Source organism: Notolepis coatsorum (assembly GCF_963971535.1).
Source record: "Notolepis coatsorum genome assembly, chromosome: 14".
NCBI lineage: Eukaryota > Metazoa > Chordata > Actinopteri > Aulopiformes > Paralepididae > Notolepis > Notolepis coatsorum.
Window position 1 is genome coordinate 86,490,710 of NC_140178.1, and position 22,894 is coordinate 86,513,603.

General features: G+C 45.1%; 1 protein-coding gene across 1 annotated transcript in view; it reads left to right on the top strand.

Annotated features, from left to right (window-relative positions):
* Nucleotides 1-471: 471 nt before the first annotated feature.
* Nucleotides 472-22,894, top strand: part of LOC311240593 (protein shisa-9) — a gene marked incomplete at both ends in the record, with an annotated part of 421,247 nt that continues 398,824 nt past the window's right edge. Inside the window, one exon of the mRNA XM_084329167.1 lies at nucleotides 472-1,037. Coding sequence (XP_084185293.1) covers nucleotides 472-1,037 — 566 coding nt within the window. The remainder of the gene's footprint in view (nucleotides 1,038-22,894) is intronic.

Below are 22,894 nucleotides of genomic sequence, written 5' to 3' on the forward strand. Positions count from 1 at the left end.
ACACACACACACACACACACACACACACACACACACACACAGATGGACTGTGTTGAGTGTTGGCTCACCAGGGACTCATTCACTCCAGTTAGGAGCATGTTGAGATGGGAGATTGATTTGTTTCACTCACTTGGCCCTCTGGCCCCCCGACGCCAATTTCCCTGTGCACGCTCCGGAGAGTGCTTCCTGTAACCACGCGCTCTAATAACTCCCACAGTGGTAATTGAATGCTCTTTATTTTTCTTCCTGGCACTCCTTCCCCTCTCTCCCTCTGAAGTCCCACTTGTGTGAATCACCTGTCATTTTGGATTCCTGGTGAAGGACCCCGTTTTTACAAAAAAAAAACATTTCTCTGTTGCTTTTTCAAAACAAGGACCTGTAAGCTGGACCAGTGCAGAACTATCCAACACGAATCAAACTTTGAAACACCCCCCAACACACATTCCAATCGGTCGGAACATAAAATCCAAGATGTCTTCCTCGGTCCACCCTCTGTGGGTCAGCCTCACCCTGGCCGTTCTCCTGGGCATGGCCTCTCTGGGCGGTCGGAGCTCCGGGTGGGTCTCCGGCCAGGCCCCCACCGCGGACACCAACCAGACGGCGTCCTCCTCCGCCTCCTCCCACGAGGCCTCGCTGGCCTCGCCCACGCCGCAAGCCGAGGAGCCCACGGTCCCGGCCATCGGCAGCCGCTGCTGGGGTTACTACGACGTCATGGGCCAGTGGGACCCGCCGTTCAACTGCAACGCCGGCGTCTACATGTTCTGCTGCGGCTCCTGCTTCTATCGATTCTGCTGCCAGTTTAAGATCCACAGCCTGGACCAGACCTCCTGCTCCAACTACGACACGCCTGTCTGGGCCAACACCGGGAAGCCCGTGGTGCCTGTCACAGAGGTCCACGAGGAGCCCGACCGGGACCGGACCCACATGATTGTGTATATTATCTGTGGAGTGGTGGCCGTCATGGTGCTGGTGGGGATTTTCACCAAACTGGGCCTGGAGAAGAGCCAGGGACGGCAGACGGACATGACCAACTCCAGGTAGGACATGCAGGGGGGAGGGGTAACTGACTGGATGGGGGGGGGGGGGGTGATGATGCTGATGCTGAGGATGAGGATGATGATTATGATGATGATGATGATGATGATACCATGGTCTGTTATATGTCTTGTATACTTCAGATATATGGATAGGTTGATGGATGGATGGATGGATTGATAGATGGATAGGTTGATGGATGGATGGATTGATAGATGGATAGGTTGATGGATGGATGGATTGATAGATGGATAGGTTGAGGGTTGGATGGATGGATTGATAGTTGGATGGATGGATGGATGTATAGATACATGAATGGGGTGGATAATATGTTTAAAGCTAAAAAAGTTATTATTTTAATTTAAATCAAGAATAAAAGTAAGAGGCAGGGATACAGTTTGACTGAAATTAGGTTTTGAGTTTTATTATACAGCAGATGGACATGTTTTACTAACCTGTGTCTCTGGATGTGTTTATTATACCTAATAACTCCGGCTTTATAGCAATGTTCAATCAAGCTGGGAAATTCTGGACATGTGTGTGTGTGTGTGTGTGTGTGTGTGTGTGTGTGTGTGTGTGTGTGTGTGTGTGTGTGTCCATGCAAGCGTGCATGTGGTCGTAGCTATAGCAGATTCATGATTGTTTTTGTTTGTATGCATGTACATAGGTCTGTATATAATATATGTGAGTGTGTGTGTGTGTGTGTGTGTGTGTATGTGTGTGTGTGTGTGTGTGTGTGTGTGTGTGTGTGTGTGTGTGTGTGCGTGCGCATATATTTAAAGTATGTATGTGTATGTGTGTATGTGCGCATGTGTTTAAGTCTGTGTGTGTGCGTGTGTTACAGTATGTGTGTGTGCGTATGAGATTAAGTCTGTGTATGATGTGCAGAGGGGGGGGGGGGGGGCTTTGAGTGCCCAAGCACTTGCCCATGTGCCCCTTGATGACCAAAGTGCAATTTTTTATTATTATTATTATTATTTTTGTAAAGAGCAATGTATTGCCCATGGTCCTCATCAAGAATAATTTTATAAATAAAAATAAATATTTGAATGCCTGTCTGTGGTTTTCTGACGCCCTCCCTCTTGGAATGATGGGCACATTAGCCCGATAAATCCCTAAGGCATAATCATAATATAGTACGATGCAGTTTGTTGTAAGATTCCGTGTTACATTCTCTGAATATAATGCTATAGTTTGGCTGGTTACGTTACGCTGTAGTTGGTGTTCTAACATTTTGATAGATGTGCCACTGCCCTTCGAGCACCTGCCCCTCTAAAGGTCTCTGCACGGCCCTGAAGATGTGTGAGCAGGGCAGCAGACGGGTATTGCAGGGCTTCATACTCACACACACACACACACACACACACACACACACACACACACACACACACACACACACACACACACACACACACACACACACACACACACACACACACACACATATATATATACAGACAAATTTAGGAGCACAGTGAACTATTCTACCTTTCATTCTTGGCAGATTTAGGCTATAGTCAGTAAATTGTGGAACATGACATGAAGGTATCTTTTTCTCTTAACCTGCTCCACCTTTAGTTTTTGTCATCCGTTTCTGATGCATTATGACAGGAATATATCAACAGAGATTTATTAAATTGATTAATATTGCTGTGGATAATAAGGCATTTTTATTACCTCCTTATTACTTAAGGAAGGAGACTACTGTAGCCAAGAATGTAAGCCGTTCACCTTAAATCACTGCTCAGTGACATTCCTCCACTCTTTCTGTGCTCATCTTCCCCATTCATAGCTAAAGTGAGAGTTTTCTTTAATATGGGTGTCTGGGGATGAACTGCATGTGGTAGGGTGCTCTGTGAACTTGCATCTAGGATTATCGTTCATTTCGGTACCTCTAATATAAAAGACGAATATCAGCGCCATATTGATAGACTTGAGTGTCAAACAAGTGTCACTTAGCCAGACCTCTCTGCATGTCCACGCTAGTTAGTGCTTGTAAAGCACAGGAGACATTATAACCCGAGTGTTGTGTAACCCGTTGTTGTAACGTTAGCGCTAACCCTGGGAGATTGCAACGCGTCGAAATGTGTGCACGGAGGGTTGAAGCGTTTGTTGCTGTTAGCCACCGACCGCTGTTAGCCACCGACCGCTGTTAGCCACCGATCGCTGTTAGCCACCGATCGCTGTTAGCCACCGACCGCAGTTAGCCACCGACCGCTGTTAGCCACCGACCGCTGTTAGCCACCGACCGGTGTTAGCCACCGACCGGTGTTAGCCACCGACCGCTGTTAGCCACCGACCGCTGTTAGCCACCGACCGCTGTTAGCCACCGACCGCTGTTAGCCACCGACCGCTGTTAGCCACCGACCGCTGTTAGCCACCAACCGCTGTTAGCCACCAACCGCTGTTAGCCACCAACCGCTGTTAGCCACCAACCGCTGTTAGCCACCAACCGCTGTTAGCCACCGACCACTGTTAGCCACCGACCACCGACCGCTGTTAGCCACCGACCGCTGTTAGCCACCGACCGCTGTTAGCCACCGACCGCTTAGCCACCCACAGCTGTTAGCCACGGACCGCTGTTAGCCACGGACCGTTGTTAGCCACGGACCGTTGTTAGCCACGGACCGCTGTTAGCCACGACCGCTGTTAGCCACGACCGCTGTTAGCCACGACCGCTGTTAGCCACGACCGCTGTTAGCCACGACCGCTGCTAGCCACGACCGCTGCTAGCCACGACCGCTGGTAGCCACGACCGCTGCTAGCCACCGACCGCTGTTAGCCACCGACCGCTGTTAGCCACCGACCGCTGTTAGCCACCGACCGCTGTTAGCCACCGACCGCTGTTAGCCACCGACCGCTGTTAGCCACCGACCGCTGTTAGCCACCGACCGCTGTTAGCCACAGACCGCTGTTAGCCGCCGACCGCTGTTAGCCACCGACCGCTGTTAGCCACCGACCGTTGTTAGCCACCGACCGCTGCTAGCCAGCGACCGCTGTTAGCCACCGACCGCTGTTAGCCACCGACCGCTGTTAGCCACCGACCGCTGTTAGCCACCGACCGCTGTTAGCCACAGACCGCTGTTAGCCACCGACCGCTGTTAGCCACGACCGCTGTTAGCCACCGACCGCTGTTAGCCACGACCGCTGTTAGCCACCGACCGCTGTTAGCCACCGACCGCTGTTAGCCACCGACCGCTGTTAGCCACCGACCGCTGTTAGCCACCGACCGCTGTTAGCCACCGACCGCTGTTAGCCACGACCGCTGTTAGCCACGACCGCTGTTAGCCACGACCGCTGTTAGCCACCGACCGCTGTTAGCCACCGACCGCTGTTAGCCACCGACCGCTGTTAGCCACCGACCGCTGTTAGCCACCGACCGTTGTTAGCCACCGACCGCTGTTAGCCACCGACCGCTGTTAGCCACCGACCGCTGTTAGCCACCGACCGCTGTTAGCCACCGACCGCTGTTAGCCACCGACCGCTGTTAGTCACCGACCGCTGTTAGCCACCGACCGCTGTTAGCCACCGACCGCTGTTAGCCACCGACCGCTGTTAGCCACCGACCGCTGTTAGCCACCAACCGCTGTTAGCCACCAACCGCTGTTAGCCACCGACCGCTGTTAGCCACCGACCGCTGTTAGCCATCGACTGCTGTTAGCCACCGACCCCACTGACCGCTGTTAGCTGCCGACCGCTGTTAGCCACCGACCGCACCGACCGCTGTTAGCCACGGACCACTGTTAGCCACGGACCGCTGTTAGCCACGGACCACTGTTAGCCACGGACCGCTGTTAGCCACGGACCGCTGTCAGCCGGCGACCGCTGTTAGCCGGCGACCGCTGTTAGCCACCGACCGATGTTAGCCACCGAACGCTGTTAGCCACCGACCGCTGTTAGCCACCGACCGCTGTTAGCCACCGACCGCTGTTAGCCACCGACTGCTGTTAGCCACGGTCCAGTAAACAAGAGCCTCTGCTCACACGCTTTGTTGATGCAACCATGTAACCAGTGAAAGGATGTTGGTTCAAGCAACAGGTCCTGGCAGTTGAGTAGAATCCTTTGCTCAATGCAGCCACTGACCTATATGCAGCCGGGGGAAAGAAAATCATTGAACTGTCAGCTTGTAGGATGTAATATTTACTCCTAAATTCCTTTTCTGGTTGTCACACATCTATTTTTAGTCGCAAATGCGAGTGAAACACTCGCACTGCCGAGCCCTGAATTGAGCGAAGTGGCTGGATCACACAGAGGTGATAATGGGCGTGAAGACTGTCTGATGCCGTGAGGGAGCCATGGATGGATGGATGGATGGATGGATGGATGGATGGATGGATGGATGGATGGATGGATGGATGGGTGTATGAATGGATGTATGGATGTATGGATGGATGGATGGATGGATGGATGGATGGATGGATGGATGGATGGATGGATGGATGGATGGATGGATGGATGGATGGATGGATGGACGGGTAGATGGATGGGTGGAGAGAGTGTGGAGCAGAAAAGATATCAAGGGCTAAGTGTTTTGGAGAGTTCTCTTCTTTATAGCCATGGAGCCTATTTTCATATTGATTTATCTTGGTTCTGGGACTGCGGTTGCAACTGCTGATGGAGGCACTAGTTGGGGGGATGACTGGAGAGGAAATGGAACAGGAATACATGTACAGTGTATGGATATGTAAAGGTTTATTTTCTACTGCCCATTGTTTGTATTGTATGACCTGTCAGGTTGGTACATATGTAACGGAGGTACCGCGAGTATATCCACAGTCACGATGGACTTCATGTGTTGTGAAGTGACTGTGGCATGTAGCGGTACTGCAAGTAAACTCACTCCCCCCATTAAGCTGTAGCCCTATTTTCAGAAATATCCGGTGAATAACACTATGTTACAATTGTGAGCAAGCCGAGCTCGCTCACTGAGCTCATTCACCACCTTATTAAGATCACGTGTACAAAAAATCTAAGCAAATGAATAAAGGGAAGATGATTAAACAGAAGGATTTGTAGATACAGTAATAAATGATAATCGATTTTAATTATTAATTCATATTTGACCTTGCACTTGACCTTGACCTTATTATGGCCAAATCATACATCTATGGATAGGGAAAAGGCTCCTCTTTCCAATGGCCAGGTTAAATCTGGATTTAGTCATTTCCTCATGGTTTTACGATAAAAGAGACATAATTAGATTACATTTTCGGTAAATCGTACAAAACATCGGTAAAAATTAAAATATACACTTTGACTGCTGTTTTGATAGGGTTATGGTCTTGACTATTGAAAAAAAAAAAAAAAAAAAAACATTAACCTCTTAACATCCATCATGAGGACGATTTGCAACGCGCCATTTTGCTGACCTCTAACGGCTCGGGTGTGCATTTCTTTTGATACAATATATAGATATAATATAATTCGTTGCCTGTCAATTGCCTTTTCAGGTGACAAAATCCGTTCAGCGGTTCTCGAGTTACATGCCGATATGTGAGGCATGCGCCAAAGTACACATTACCACCCCCCGACCTCCGAGGGCTCTAGCTCCGTCAATCATTTCGCTATCTCGAAAATGTTTCGACAGGGTTGTAGCCAATGAGTGTGGCTTTCCAATGATATCCCATGATATGATAATTGGAGATCTAATACGGTCTCTATTGATCGATTTATGATAAAGAAAAGCAGGGTCCCCCCTATAGGGGGACCTACAGACTTAACAGGTGAATTCACCTCTTGGTATAGTGGTCTGCGATGTTGCCCGCGGCGTGGGAGACCGGGGTTCAACTCCCACCCAGGGCATGTCAAATAAGACCGGTTTCACATACACATAGGAGTTAAACCTGTTAGGTTGGTACATACATATAGGAGTTAAACCTGTCAGGTTGGTACATACACAGTGGCGGCCGCACTCAGGCCCTGCCCTGGTTATATGAGAGAAGAACAAGAAAAATAATTTTTAGTTTTTTGTTTTATAGCCCTATAAATAATATAAACATGTTTAAAATGAATAATATTTACTCATTTTAAGTATGTTTGTGTTTCCAATGCACAATATAACGTTAATATATAAAATAAAAAATTCTCGTTTCCTGAACAGGAAGTGACTCACTTTTTTTATTTTTTTATATTTATTTCTCAGCCCGGGCTAGACGCGATAGCGCTCTGAGTGCGCGTCACTGTGTGATCGCTGTATCCGTAGCAGCCAATCAGTGCGTAACGCGTTGTGCGTTGAAATATGACTATTATGTTGGAATCCGGGGGCGCGATTTGAAGCGGTCTAGGCAGCAGCGTCAAGAATTTCTGTAGCCGCATTTCGCGGAGACGCTCTCTGATTGGCCGACGTCCGTTTTTTTTCCGTAGCAGCATTTCGCGGAGACGATCTCTGATTGGCCGAATCCAATTTCTATGTTCCAATTCTAGCTTATTCTAGGTTGGTGGTAGAGATAGTTGTGTTGTTGTGACTGAGATGCGAGCTATTTGTCTTAGAGCGTGACTGCAAGTTCTTTCGACGGTTAAGCTTAGGCACTCTTTCAATGTTGGTTAAGGTTAGAGTTTGTCTTAGAGCATGGCGATAGAACGACAGGTAGTTTGCAGTCTGTTCGATGCGGAAATGGACAAAGAAATCAAACTACTTGTTGTGTGGTGCTAACTGCTAACAGCTAACAAGCTATATGGCAGTCTGGACAGTGGACTGGATATACATCATCAACAGCGGATTATACACTTTATCAAGCCCTCCGGCTTGATATACATCAACAGTCTGGGGAGTCGGGACAACAGTGAGTGGACCACGTAAACAGTGAGTTAATTCGGTCTCTCTCTCGCTCTCTCTCTCTCTCTCTCTCTCTCTCTCTCTCTCTCTCTCTCTCTCTCTCTCTCTCTCTCTCTCTCTCTCCCCCTCTCTCTCTCTCTCCCTCTCTCTCTCTCTCTCTCTCTCTCTCTCGCTCTCTCTCTCTCTCTCGCTCTCTCTCTCTCTCTCTCTCTCTCTCTCTCTCTCTCTCTCTCTCTCTCTCTCTCTCTCTCTCTCTCTCTAATTTCGCCGCGGGTAGAGCATAACCACTCAGACAATGAATGGTAACTTGTTTAAAATGACAATATATACTTATGTGTTTCTTATTGAATCGATCTGAGAGAGAGAGAGAGAGAGAGAGAGAGAGAGAGGGAGAGAGAGAGAGAGGGAGAGAGAGGGAGAGAGAGAGAGCGAGAGAGAGAGAGAGAGAGAGAGCTGTGCATGCTTGTGTTGGGCTATTGGAAACGTGGTTGCATTTGACTGACTGTGATCATATATTGATCGAAGGCAATGGTGATAATATTCACCAATGCGTGCCTTGTACATGTTTGCAAAATGTTTGGTATAGCGCCCCTAGTGGCGAAGCATCCAGCAGCCGCCACTGTACATACACATATTAGTTAAACCTGTTAGGTTGGTACATACACGTAGGCAGGGAGCGAAATTAAAGCCCGCCAAGCGCCATTGGCGGTCAGTTTTTACGTTTGGCGACTGCCAAACGGGTACCAAAAATAGTCAAACGGGTACCAAAAATAGTCAAACGGGTACCAAAAATAGTCATGTGAAAGCCGATCGAAAAACATTATCCAATTCTTAGCGGAGTTCTCACTCGCTGTCTCAAGCACACAGACATGTAGCACACTGCTCCTCCCCTCCTGCTCCTGCCCCTCCCAAACCCATGTAAACATAGAGGCTAGAGTCGGGCAGTCTGCTGACTGCTCTAGTGTAGTGGGAGCTAACGTTAGCTACCGTTACAAAATGACCCAGTCAACTATTCACTTTTAGTTTAATACTGAGGCATTGTCTAACGTTATACAGCCGGCTAGCTACTGATAGCTCCTGATATCAACAAATGATCCAGCAAGTCTAGTAGTGCATTGCATAATACCTCCGTTGGTTAGGTAGCTCACGTTAGTATAGGGTCCAGCTGCAGCGCCGGAGAATCCTTGCTGGAGCTGGAGGCTACAGTATAGGGTCCAGCTGCAGCGCCGGAGAATCCTTGCTGGAGCTGGAGGCTACTTGAGTATACACACAGACAGTGGAGCTGTTTGGAGATAGCGAGCATTTTGACTTGTTGCGTGGTGGCGATGTCTCGCAGATAATACAACTACAAGTATGATTATATAATATATATATTTTATAAAAAAAAAAAAAAAAAAAAAAAGGCTGGTAAGAAATATGCTTGGCGGGTAGATTTTTCCCATCTACCTGCCACTGGCCGGTGAGTCAAAAAGTTAATTTTGCTCCCTGCACGTAGGAGTTATACCTGTTAGGTTGGTACATGTAGGAGTTATACTGTTAGGTTGGTACATACACATAGGGGTTAACTCAATGGGTGCCAGCCATTAGACGAGGCCCGCTGTAGTTAGGTCAGCTTTCCATTACAAACTTTCACTGTGCGTCGCGTTGTTTGTATAGCTAAATCTATATTTTAAAGCATTACATCACGTGCAGGAGTGGGTTGTGAGAATTAGACCCTAGGCATGGTCTAATTCTCACAACCCACGACTGCACATGGTGTAATGGCTTTTATACAACTGGCGCATTCATCCAACCTTATTGCTATACAATAAACACACATTAATTGAAGATTTATTGAAAAAACCATCCGCAGAAAAAGTAGTTCCCAAAAAGAAAAAAGAGAAGTTGCCTCCATGTGGACGCAGCTCGGAAGTGCATCCAACTGTTCTCAGTAAGACATCCAACAAACTAAGACATCCAACTGTCTCTCAACTAAGACATCCAACAAACTAAGACATCCAACTGTCTTTCAACTAGACATCCAACAAACTAAGACATCCAACTGTATCTCAACTAAGACATCCAACAAACTAAGACATCCAACTGTCTTTCAACTAGACATCCAACAAACTAACACATCCAACTTTTCTTTAGTTTTGAACCTACTTTCTATAGAACTTCATTCTTAGATGCTTCTATAGAAAGTAGGTAAAACAAATAAAAAAAGGTTTTCTTTGCCCTATAAGATTTATTTTTATTTTTTACTCTAACCTTAACCAACTTCGAAAGAGAGCGACTTTGAAAGAGTGCCTAAACTTAACCAGTTGGAAACAAGGCGGCCAGTAATAAAATGTGCAATTAATCAGTCAATCAATCAATTCGCGCGATTTTTATTTTGTTCCACAATGACTCATGACCCATCAATTACATCATCCAACATTGTTTAAGAAACTAACACATTAGCCGTGACAGAATCGTTTTTCATTTAGTCTTTATGACCCTACTGTATATCAACTATCCTTTCGTAATGTTTACTGTTTCACTTCTAAAAACTCGCATGACGGAGTGATAGTAATGCGGTTGTAGGCGGGTCCTGGGACCAAGAGCGTGGGGTAATAACAAATACCCACGTGTAACTTGACTGTTTCAGCCAATCAGAATCGAGAAATTTACATGCCGTTGTATAATATATTATAGCTATGGATCCAATATCATTGTCAATTGACAGTAAGAACCTTCCGTTCAAGATGCAAAAAATAATTGTTTCCCCCATCCATACGTTCCCGTTTTATACTGTGGTGAATATGAGTGTTATATCGGAATGATCTGGGATCATTCCTGTGAGGCTATTTATGTGCTACGCTAATAACGTTAAATCCATTGGCGTTTCGTCCCTACACACGATACAGTTAAAATTGGCCGGTTGCATAATGAATCGGGTGTCCCAAAAAGTATTCCATGCGATCGAGTGAAGCCCTCGCTTCAGGCTAACAGAAAAGTCCGCCCGGAACATTTTCAGTGTGACACCCGGTCTGCAACAGGGTTTACTGCATTCTCAAGACAGCGCCACTACCAGGATCTGGCCGGTACTGCACCTTCGGATTCCCAATATGCCTTTTCCAGGCAACATACAGCTCCGTGACATTGAATAGGATATAAAAATCGAATAAAAACGAACCAAAAACGTAATATTACGTGGTTGGCACCCAACGGTTGTCGGGCAAACATGTAATATTACGTGGTTGGCCCCAAATGAGTTAAGGTACATACACATAGGAGTTAAATTTGTCAGGTGGTTACATACACATAGGAGTTAAACCGGTCAGGTTGGTACATATACATAGGAGTTAAACCGGTCAGGTTGGTACATATACATAGGAGTTAAACCTGTTAGGTTGGTACATACACATAGGAGTTATACCTGTTAGGTTGGTACATACACATATGGGTTAGATGCCCTCGCTCAGGGGCACTTTTGTCAGTATTGCCACTGACAGTTCTGGGGATTGCACCGGCAACCCAGTCAGCCTCCCCAACCAACCTGTCTTTGGAGAGTGAAGGATTGAAGGAATCCAACGAGTGATTAAGAGAGAAGAATGTCGAGGATTAGGAAGGGTTTCGTTTAGATAGAGGCCGATGTACAGTATATTCCTAGGTTTTGTCGTGACTGTGGTTATAATAACTGTGGTGGTATTAGTAGAGCCTGTTCTGGCATCCAGTGAGCAGTGACATGAGGACCGTGTTATAATATAGACCAGAACTACCTGGAGCACTGCCAACCAGTGCTGCATGATTTGGTGAAAGAGTGCAATTGCGATTATTGTGGACAATATGTGCGATTGCGATATAATAAATAGATAAATGGTGTCACGAGTCTACTTGCTTGGTTATCAAGGAAAATGCAGAGATTACCGATAGTTTTGAAATGTGTATTTCTCAATTCAAACATACAAACTTATCCACATGGTGTGTTATCTGCAGTGTAGATAGATAATAGAATAGATCAAATCAAATGAACTTACCAATGGCAAGGTGAAGTCTATGGCCAACACAGTGGACCCTTTGCCAGTCATTAAGCTACACCACCTTGTCTGTTGTTATAGCAACGCTCCTCACACAGGTCCCATGCAGCCGATGCCTCTTTCAGGCCAGAGGCTATGTTTTCTCTAGCTGGTTTACCTCTACTTTGCTCAACCACATAGTATGAGGTTGGGTGAAAATACCATAGGCGAGAAAACAAATCGCTCGCTAATTGGGCATGATGTGATGTAAAGATGTTATGTAAAGACGTAAAGTAAAGACGTAAAGTAAAGACGTGATGTAAAGACGTAAATTAAGTAGCTACTGCTAGCCGGCTAGATAACGTTAAGACAACGCCTCAGTGAACTATTTAGTTTACTGGGACATTTCGTAGTGAGCTAACGTGAGCTACCTAGCCAACGGAGGTATCATCATGCACTACTAGACTATTGCTGGAGCATTTGTTGATATCAGGAACTATCAGTAGCTAGCCGGCTAGATAACGTTAGACAATGCCTCATGTATTAAACTAAAAGTGAATAGTTGACTGGGTCATTTTGTAACGGTAGCTAACATTAGCTCACGGAGGTCCCACTAGACTAGAGCAGTCAGCAGACTGCCCGAGGCAATATGAGCCTCTGTGTTTACACAGGTTTGGGAGGGGCAGGAGGAGGAGGAGGAGCAGTGCGCTGCAGGTCTGTGTGCTCAGAAGTCAGCGAGTGAGAACTCCGCTAAGATTTGGATCATGTTTTTCGATCGGTTTTCACATGACTATTTGGTTGCCCGCCACATGGCGGACAGACCTCTCAGTCTCACTCGCCAAACCTAAAATCTGCCCGTCGATGGCGGGTGGCGGCCTCTAATTTTGTGCCCTGGGTGTATATAGACACCATGTCTCAAGTACTTTGTTATGAAGTCTGTGATTTGTAGGGATGGGTACCGAATTCGGTACTTTTGGAGCGGCTGAGAGACATTGGTGTCACTAATCACAGTGTAGCATGGTTCGAGAACTACCTCTCTGATCGCACTCAGTCAATAAAAACCGACAACCTATTAACCCAGTCCCTATCCATCTCTAAGGGGGTCCCCCAAGGCTCCTTACTAGCTCCAATCCTCTTCTCCATCTATATAAACAACATAGGCCAGTTCGCTGGAAACTCCCTAATTCACCTCTATGCTGATGACACAGTCCTGTACACCTCTGGTCCCTCCCCGGATGCTGTCCTGAAAACTCTCCAGGAGAGCTTTCTAAAAATCCAAGCTGGTTTCTCCACCCTTTGCCTGGTCCTAAACACCAGCAAGACCAAAGTTATGTGGTTCGGCCACAAGGGTACCTCCCATACTGGCACCATTGTAGCCGCCGATGGCAAAAAGCTTGAACTGGTCACCTCTTATAAATACCTGGGATTGTGGATCGACACCAAACTCTCCTTCTCTGAACACCTAACTAAACTGGAGGCCAAAGTCAAAGCAAGGCTTAGCTTTCTGAATAGGAACCGTTCCTCCTTCACTAGATCTGCTAAACTCACCCTGGTCCAGATGACTGTCCTGCCGCTATTTGATTTTAGCGATGTAATCTACCGCTTGGCCCGTAAAGGTGATCTAGAGCGCTTAGATATCCTATATCACTCCGCCATTCGCTTCGCTACCAATGCCCCCTACAGGACCCACCACTGCGAGCTATACTCCCTAGTAAACTGGCCCTCCCTGGAGATTAGACGCAACATCCACTGGCTGGCCTTTGTATATAAAACACTTCTAGGCCGTAATCCCCCTTACCTTACTCGCCTAGTCCACCCTCGTCCACTCCCGAATTCCCACACCCGGTCAGCCACACATATCCTGGTAAACGCCCCCCATGCCAACTCCTCAAAAGGCCATTCCTCCTTTCAGTACGCAGCAGCTGATAGCTGGAACACACTACAAAAAACCTTAAATATGGAAACGTTTATTTCAATTAGATTGTTTAAGGAAACTTTAACAAACTCCCTAGAGCACTCATGTAGATGTTTCTCCATGTGCTAACACCATGCTGCCACTATTGTTCTGTTGTCCGCCAGTTGTTGTTCAGTTCAGTTGTTGCTCTGTATGTATGTCCTGCCTTTTTAATAATGTTCCTTTGTGTTTTATTTTTATTTATTTAATTTTATCCCCCATCCCCTTTCCCCTAGGGTTTTTTTTACCCCCAAATAGGCTGTTATTGAAAATAAGAACTTGTTCTTAATTAACCTGCCTATTCAAATAAAGGTTTGATGATGATGATGATGTTAAAGGTACCTACCGAAACACGTCGGTACTACCGAGTAGCGATTCACATGAGATTCAACGGTGCCAACTTTCGGTACAATGGCAATGCGCAAAAAAAAAATGTCCGATGACGTCACGTTTTGTTGACCGCAAAACGAAACCGCATGCTAATGTCAACGACATGTTTTCAAACTCTCTTTTGGTGTTTGCAATTCATGGGGACTGGGGAGTATATGTCTCTGATATCTTGGTACAGTGGGCAGGTTGTTAGAAAGTGTAGCTCAGTTTCCACATCTGCTCTGTGTTACGACCCTGGCTCAAAGGCAAGTGCAAACCGATACCAAAACCCGTGTTTAACCCAAAAGACTACTTTAACAACGAATTACTGGTACAAACTAAAGAACAAAGAAGGGGAGAACGTGACCAGTCTCGGTTAGAACACACTGCTCTAGCCACCGTCAGAGTGCATGTGTGTCTCAGAGACTGGTTTTAACCTGCCAGCAGGTATCCAATCAGCAGTAATTAGCTAATTAGCAGCCCTCACCTGCATGCCCAGTGACACAGGAGTGATCAAGCTCATGGTACATAACACTCTGTCTGACATGGCTGTTAGCCTAGCCACAGAGCGTCTTTAGAGGAGAGGCTCCGATTGAATCCGGGACACAATGGGACACTGGCTCTGTTCATGGTCACGAATGGATTCCAGCTTAATTTATTTACTACAGATGACAAACGTGTTGTTTCTGTTTTTCTTTTTTACATACTTGCGCCACACGGAACAACTCATCACTACAGCCCAGCATCATATTACTGTAGCCAGTCTCTTGAAACACTACTGTCTATCTCCAAACTTCCACTCCTCTCGAAACATTCTTTTGTTATGTGCTCTCTCTGCTGCGGTGGGTTTTATTTTTAGCGGTCGGCTTACTCCTTCGATAGTTTCACATATTTGTAACCCGTTTAACGTTCTTAAGCTAATGTTAGCTAATCGTTGGACATAACGTTAGCTCCTAGGGCTACAGTGCAAGCCGGAACAACTCAGGACAGAAGAGTAGAGGATGTGACGTCGGTAAACAAGCCACACACACACCGCAGAGCGGGTCTTCTCCAAAGCGGGGGCGAAGCACACAGTGAGTGTGGAGCGAAAATAACTGCTAGACTACTCAATCAGCAGCAGAGTAGTTCATTGCTGCTAGATTGTTTGTTTGTTTGTTTAATCAGTTGTAAAATACTTAACATCAGTAAGATGTAAATAATAATAAAGTAATAATAATACATTATTTATTTATTAAATATTAAGTTTGGATTTTTTTTACAACTAAGGTAGTTAGATAAAAATGTTTGAGACTAAAGTACAGAAAAAAGGTACCGTTGGGTACCGGTATTGATTCACAGGTACCGGTACCGGTTCAAATGTGAACGGTACCCATCCCTAGTGATTTGTTTATGTCTCCATGAGGTCTTGTTGTATGGCGTAACACTCTGTAAACCGATGCTTGTTGTTCTTTTGTTTGGCTCGTCGGAATGCATGCCGGTCTTGATCGTGCGGTCCTAGTGGTCACGTGACCACACACACGCCCCACTGCCTGACCAGAGACTGATTGGTCATCTCTTTATGGGTGTAACGTTAGCAGACTCCACACCAACAGAGAACAGGTTGTCATGTTCACACACACACACACGCACACGCATGTATTTAATTAAATCACAAATCGCAACCTATTTTGTTAGATAATTACACAGGCTAACATCGTGATTGCAATTGTGATTAGATGAATCCTGCAGCACTACTGCCAATGGCTAATACTAGTACATTGAATATGTGCATGCGTCAAAATGGTGTGTGTGTGTGTCTGTGTGCATGTGTGTGTATGTATGCGTATGTGTCTGTGTGCGTACTGTATGCGTGTGTGTCTGTGTCTGTGTCTGTGTGTGTGCATGTGCGTGTATGTGTGTGTGTCTGTATGTGTGTATGTGTCTGTGTGTGTGTGTGTTGTGCTCTTGTGAGCGCTTGTAGTTTTGTGCACTGCGTGTGACAGCTATATCGGGTGTTATAAACAGGACCCCAGGGTGCTCTGTTAAAACCCTGTTATTACTGGATCCCCTCAGAAGTGGAGAAGGAGGGAGGAGAAGCAAGATGAGGGGGAGGGATGAGGAGGAGGAGGTGCAAGAGGAGGAGGAGGGAGAGAGAGAGAGACAGAGAGGGAGAGAGAAAGAGAGAGCTAACCGCTGTATTGATGAGACAGACCACAATGACGAAGACAGCCTGTGGAAGGGCGATCCACTAGAGCGTGAGGGATGGAGGAGTGGTGGAGGGAGAGGGTGTGGGGGGTGATGGAGAGAGAGAGGGAGGGCTGAGCCATCGTAATTCGTTGATTTGCCATCGAGAGCTATGGCCGGCTGACCGGCTGGCTGGCACGGACGATGCCTGGACTTGATTGTGAGCAGCGGACTACTTTGACGCTGTTTTGTCGTACGCCTGTGTTCTACACGCGCTCATCAAGTAGAACCAGAGAAAACAGCCAGGAAGAAGAAGAAACCCTGGGTCACGCAATCAAAACAAGCAGTGGCACATTGCATTTTCACACACGCACGCACGCACGCACGCACGCACGCACGCACGCACGCACGCACGCACGCACGCACGCACGCACGCACGCACGCACACACACACACACACACACACACACACACACACACACACACACACACACACACACACACATACACACAGGATAAACGTACCAGGTGCACTGCACACACACAGAGAGAGCGAGAGAGAGAGAGAGAGAGAGAGAGAGAGAGAGAGAGAGAGAGAGAGAGAGAGAGAGAGAGAGAGAGGATAAACGGACCAAGTACACACACACACGCACCCGCACGCACACACACACACACACATACACACACACACACACACACACACACACACACACACACACACACACACACACACACACACACACACACACACACACACACACACACACACACACACACACACACACACACACACACACACACACACACACACACACACACACAGCTTATGTCTGAACCATGCAGTGCCTGGCTTCACTTTCACTGTGCTGCTAGCTACCTGTCTCCAGAGTGACCGTTAGTGTTTGCTTGTGTCATGTCTTCTTCAACACGTATTGCTGCCTGCTGCTGCTGTTGTTGTTGTTGTTGTTGTTGTTGTTGTTGCTGTTGTTGTTGTTGTTGTTGTTGTTGATGTTATTTTGGGGAAACCGCCGCAAAGCCAAATAAAAAATGTATCATCCCCTTTGATACGCTGATTTGACTGGGCTGGGTGAATTATTAAAGGGGAACATCACCCGAATTTGAATAAAGTTGTTTCTATGGCCTAGGAAGGTTCAATCAATATCTGTGAACGCCAGTTACGCTCTCATGAAGCCAAGATACAAGATTCAAGATTCAAGAGGTTTATTTGTCACATACCTACCAGGGCATACAGTGAAATGCGGGTGGCCATGCCTGCTTTGATTGTGCAATAATACAATAGTAAATAAAATAAGTAGAAGATAATAAAATAGATAATGCAATACAATGTTAGCTACGAATTAAGGCACTGGGTCCTATGTATGTACACTCCTATACAATATACAGTTTTTTACTCTATATCCTTATGCTATACTTGCTATTTCTAGACTGTCACTATACTATACAAGAACCACCCCACACTTTTAAGGTATGAGCAGGCTAAACACCTTTTTTGTTGGAAAATCTATTCCATCATTTCGGACCTACAACTCTTATATGTTGGCGCCTATACAGCCTGAAAATACAAATAATTATTACCCTCGTGTCATCATCACATACCGCAATATACTGAGCACACATTAGGAACAAACACATAATTCAAATGTAACGTTAGCGCCCACCACATCAAGTACGTCTACACAACATATATAGAGTTGTAGGTCAGAAATTATGGAATAGATTTACCAACAAAAAAGGTGTTTAGCCTGCTCATACCTTAAAAGCGTGGGGCAGCACAACTAACTTGGCTCTGCTAATGTATCGTGCTTCCATTCAACAGACGGCAACACACGTGAAGTCAAGTCTCACTCATGTGATACTTCCTCTACATACTCTGTCAATACCTGGCCAGGGTACTCCTGGGTCCTAGTGCCCCCCCTGTTACACTATATGTTATGCACATGTATTTTATTATGTTAATAAAATTGCATTTATCTATAGTCCTAATTCTGTCACTGTTTGATGTTACAAAGAAGGGTGTATCCGAAAGCTGTCTACATTTGTAACAGGTGATGAAAAAGTTAACAAATAATTAACTGTTTTAGACATTTGTTAATGATGAATAGGCTTCACTTCAGATTAGGGCACACAATAGCATCTGCAAATGATTTATAGATGTTTTATGAATGTCTTAACAAATCATTTGTTAAACATGAAAAGACAAGTCTGGTAATTGCTTCGTGTGTATTCATAAAAGTTCACAAATAAACAAACTATTAGACATTTGTTAATGATGAATAGGCTTCACTTTAGATTAGGGCAGACAATAGCATCTGCAAATGATTTATAGATGTTTTATGAATGTCTTAACAAATCATTTGTTGAACATGAACAAATAAATGGAGGTACAGTATAGTCGTTTTTTCATATCCATTTTTCAAAGCATCTACAAATGTGTTACTACACATTAAACAACATTATTTAATGATGAACAAATCAAGTACAAACAATGTTGATAATGAGTTATAAATAATGTAGAACTAATTTGTAAATGTTATACAAACATAGTTATAAATGATTTAATAATAATTTACGAATGTATATAAATGATTTGTTCATGATTAGTTCATTATCTACAAATACCTTATAACGGTCTTATAACTGAGTGTTATTATAAAGTGTTACCGACCTTTTTTTCCTCGCTCCTTTAAAGTGTCCTTTCCATTGTGTTTAAAGTGACCGTTTGTGTGTGAGCGAATGTAGAATGTCTGTTGTGTGTGTGTATGTGTGTGCCCATGTGTACTTGTGTGTGGAGAGATCAGTGTTCAATGTTATGATGGCCTGGGGGAAGAAGCTGAAACCAGAGGAACAAGGTCAGGTATAAAGCTGGAGCTGCTGCATTGACAATGAATGGGAGACTGTTTTATACTCAAACAAGTTTTATTCTACAGTAGCGTCTGAAACAGAACATTTACCTGCCACACCTTCTGCACAACGACCATCAATCGCTCTTTTGTGGTCGGGAAAGATGCAGAACACCTTTCTCTCACCTACTGCCCAGCCAAGTGACAGACGATAAGCAGAACAGCATCATGTCAGAAGCAAATCGCTCTCAAGTCTGGCGTAGCTCTCACTGAAACAGACAACGACAGCAGCAGATTATTCGTGCATTTTGCACCTTTTTACTTTTTACACCAATGAATTTCCTTTAGGTCGCACTGGTGCGATTCAATAAGTTGACATTGTCCATCCCACTATCAAAGTCTCTCATTTATTCTTCTGTGCAAGCTAAACTGTCAGTGTTCGGTTCGAGCATCTCTCGCCACCTCTGACTCGCAGTGTCTCACAGTATAGGCTACAGTAGATGACAACAGCCCTTTATAATAGTCTAGTATGATTGATTTCAGAGTAGTGGAGGTTTATACAACCCTTTATAAGAGTCTAGTACGGTCTGTATGGAGCTTCAACACTGAATAAAAGGGGCTTAGGTAGCTTCGTGCCAACCTCCATCAGACTGCTGAACACCTATGTCTGGTGGAGGCCGGACTGCCCCCCCAAAGGACTTTGGACTACTTAAAATAATAAATAATAATAATAATGGATTGGATTTATATAGCACTCTTCTCTGACTCAGAGCGCTTCACAGAGTCCATTATTCGTTCATACACAGTCATACCGGTGGTGGTAAGCTACAATTGCAGCCAGAGCTGCCCTGAGGCAGACTCACGGAAGCGTGGCGAATAATCATCGCCTACGGCCCCTCCGACCACCACCAACATTCATTCACATGCATACACATTCATACGAGGCAAGTAGGTTAAGTGTCTTGCCCAAGGACACAACGGCAATGGGATGGACATGGTCTTGAGCGGGATTCGAACCACCAACCCTTCGATCATTGGACGTCCCGCTCTACCCCTGAGCCAAAGCCGCCCCACTTAAAAAATAGACTCCCCTTTCACCGACCTGATGGACACATATCACCTGTATTATTATTTATTACTTATATACATATATAATTGCTCCATATGGATTTTAATATATCATGCTTTAAGTACTGTAGTTTTAATGTTTTTTTTATAGTGGTCTTTTTTAACTGTAGTTTTAACGAAGCTGGTGTTTTTTTTATAGTGGTGAGTGTCTATGTATTGTGACTGTATGTTTGTCTTTTAACCACTGCACAAATGAAGTTCCGAAAGGAAAATAAAGTAATTTGAAGTTTGAAGTTGAAGTGTCTCAGAGTAGTGGAGGTTTAACAACTAGGGATGCACGATAATTATCGTGGCCGATATCAGCAATTATGACGTCATCCTGATAAACCCGATAAAAGTATTGATAGCTCCGATAATACATTTTAATAAAAAAAAATTACATTTCACACTTTTTTTTTATATACTTTTTTCTTTTCATGTCAACGTTCACACGCACAATATATGCTTACTTAGGATTTGACTTGATTCAACAACAAAGCAGTCGGGGCAATGGCAAGCCGAAAACGGTCGAAAATGTGGTTATTTGAAGTTTGGATTTTTTCTTTTTTACAACTGAGGTAGGTAGATTACATTTTTAGAGACTAAAGTACCGAAAAAAGGTACCGTTGGGTACCGGTATCGATTCACAGGTACCGGTACCGCATCGGTTCAAATGTGAACAGTACCCATCCATACTGACAAAGCACAATACCTGTTGGTTTTTAGTTCACTCATTGTTCAGGGAAACACATTGTTAATGACATTGACGGATTGTGAATTTTGTGATTGACTCAAATTATATTTATTTGGAAAAATAGTCACTTTATTTGAAGTGTCAAAACTGTTCTCTTGGCTTGGTTTTGTTCATAGTAGTAACGCTCATGTCATGATAAATCTGGTTAGGTCAAAACTACAGGAATATACAAAAAAAAATATATATATATAATACAATAAATAAATCGGTTATCGGTATCGGTATCGACCTTGAGGAGCAGAAAGTTATCGGTATCGATATCGGGGTCAAAAAATCTATATCGTGCACCCCTATTAACAACCCTTTATAAGAGTCTAGTCTGGTCTGTCTCAGAGTGGTGGAGGTTTAAACAACACCCCTTTATAGCTCAAACACAGCCTGACCTTGTCGGGGAAGAACAGAGACACGTGTTACCAGTTTGTATGACAACCAGGAGCTGGAGGACAGCTGCTCCTCAGGCATCAGTACATGTTTGGCGCTCTTTCCCTTCAAGATAGTGGAAGTAGCTGTCCTGCCACATCAGGAGTCACCTGGGTGATTTGTTTCCTTGTGGAGAGACAACTAGACTCTAGATAGGGACGCCTCAGCCAGCTGTCTGAATGCTAATCAATATTAAGGGAGCGTATTTGGAAGACAGAGAGAGAGAGAAACAAAGGAATGTTAAAAGCAGTTGTGTGTGTGCGTGTGTAAGAGAGAGAGAGAGAGAATGGACTGAGAATATGCAATACAACAATACAATAACAATATGCTATTTGGTTGATGTTTTAACCCTTTCACTGCCACACTACCAAACGGTTAACCCTTTCACTGCGACAATTAGAAGGTTAACCCTTTCACTGCCACACACTACGACCGTCGGTAGTGTGATAGTAAAGGGTTAACCTTCTGTCGTGTGGCAGTGAAAGGGTTAATCCAGTGGGAATCAATCCTCTAACCTTGGATGTGATGGTGTCCTGCTTGCTTTACCCAGGGAGCTGCTCAAGATGTATTGTGTATATTCAGAATATCTCTGTCTGTACGGTGTACATTGATTTATAGATTGTGGGACACACGCACACCCACACGCACGCACCCACACATGCACATATGCACACACACACACACACACGCACACACACACAAACACACACACACACACACGCACACCCACACGCACGCACCCACACATGCACATATGCACACACACGCACACACACACACAAACACACACACACACACACACACACACACACACACACACACACACACACACACACACACACACACACACACACACACACACATACATCCACTCACTCATAAACATGCACAACACACATACTGTACACCAGTACACACATACACAAATGTACGCACATGCATGCGCACACATACACAATGTACACCAGTACACACGTACAAAAATGTACACACACACATGCATGCATGCACGCACGCACGCACGCACGCACACACGCACGCACGCACGCACGCACACACACACACACACACACACACACACACACACACACACACACACACACACACACACACACACACACACACACACACACACACACACACACACACACACACACACACACACACACACACACACAACCACTTTGCAGCATATAGCTATATGATTGTGCTGAAGAGCTCCATGGGCTCAAGCGCGGCAGCTAGTGAATGGGACACTGGGGAACTGAGCAGCCAGATCCACGAGCCGCTCTGAGCTTTCACTCTATTGTTTATCTGCTGAAAACACCACTCTTCATTATTGTTATTGACAGGTGTTTAAAGCTAAGGGTTATTAAAGGTGCAATAAACAATTGTTATGTAGATGAATCATTTAAATAAATAAAAAACAATAATAATACATATACAGAGCTTTTAGAAAGGTGTGTAATAAAAGTA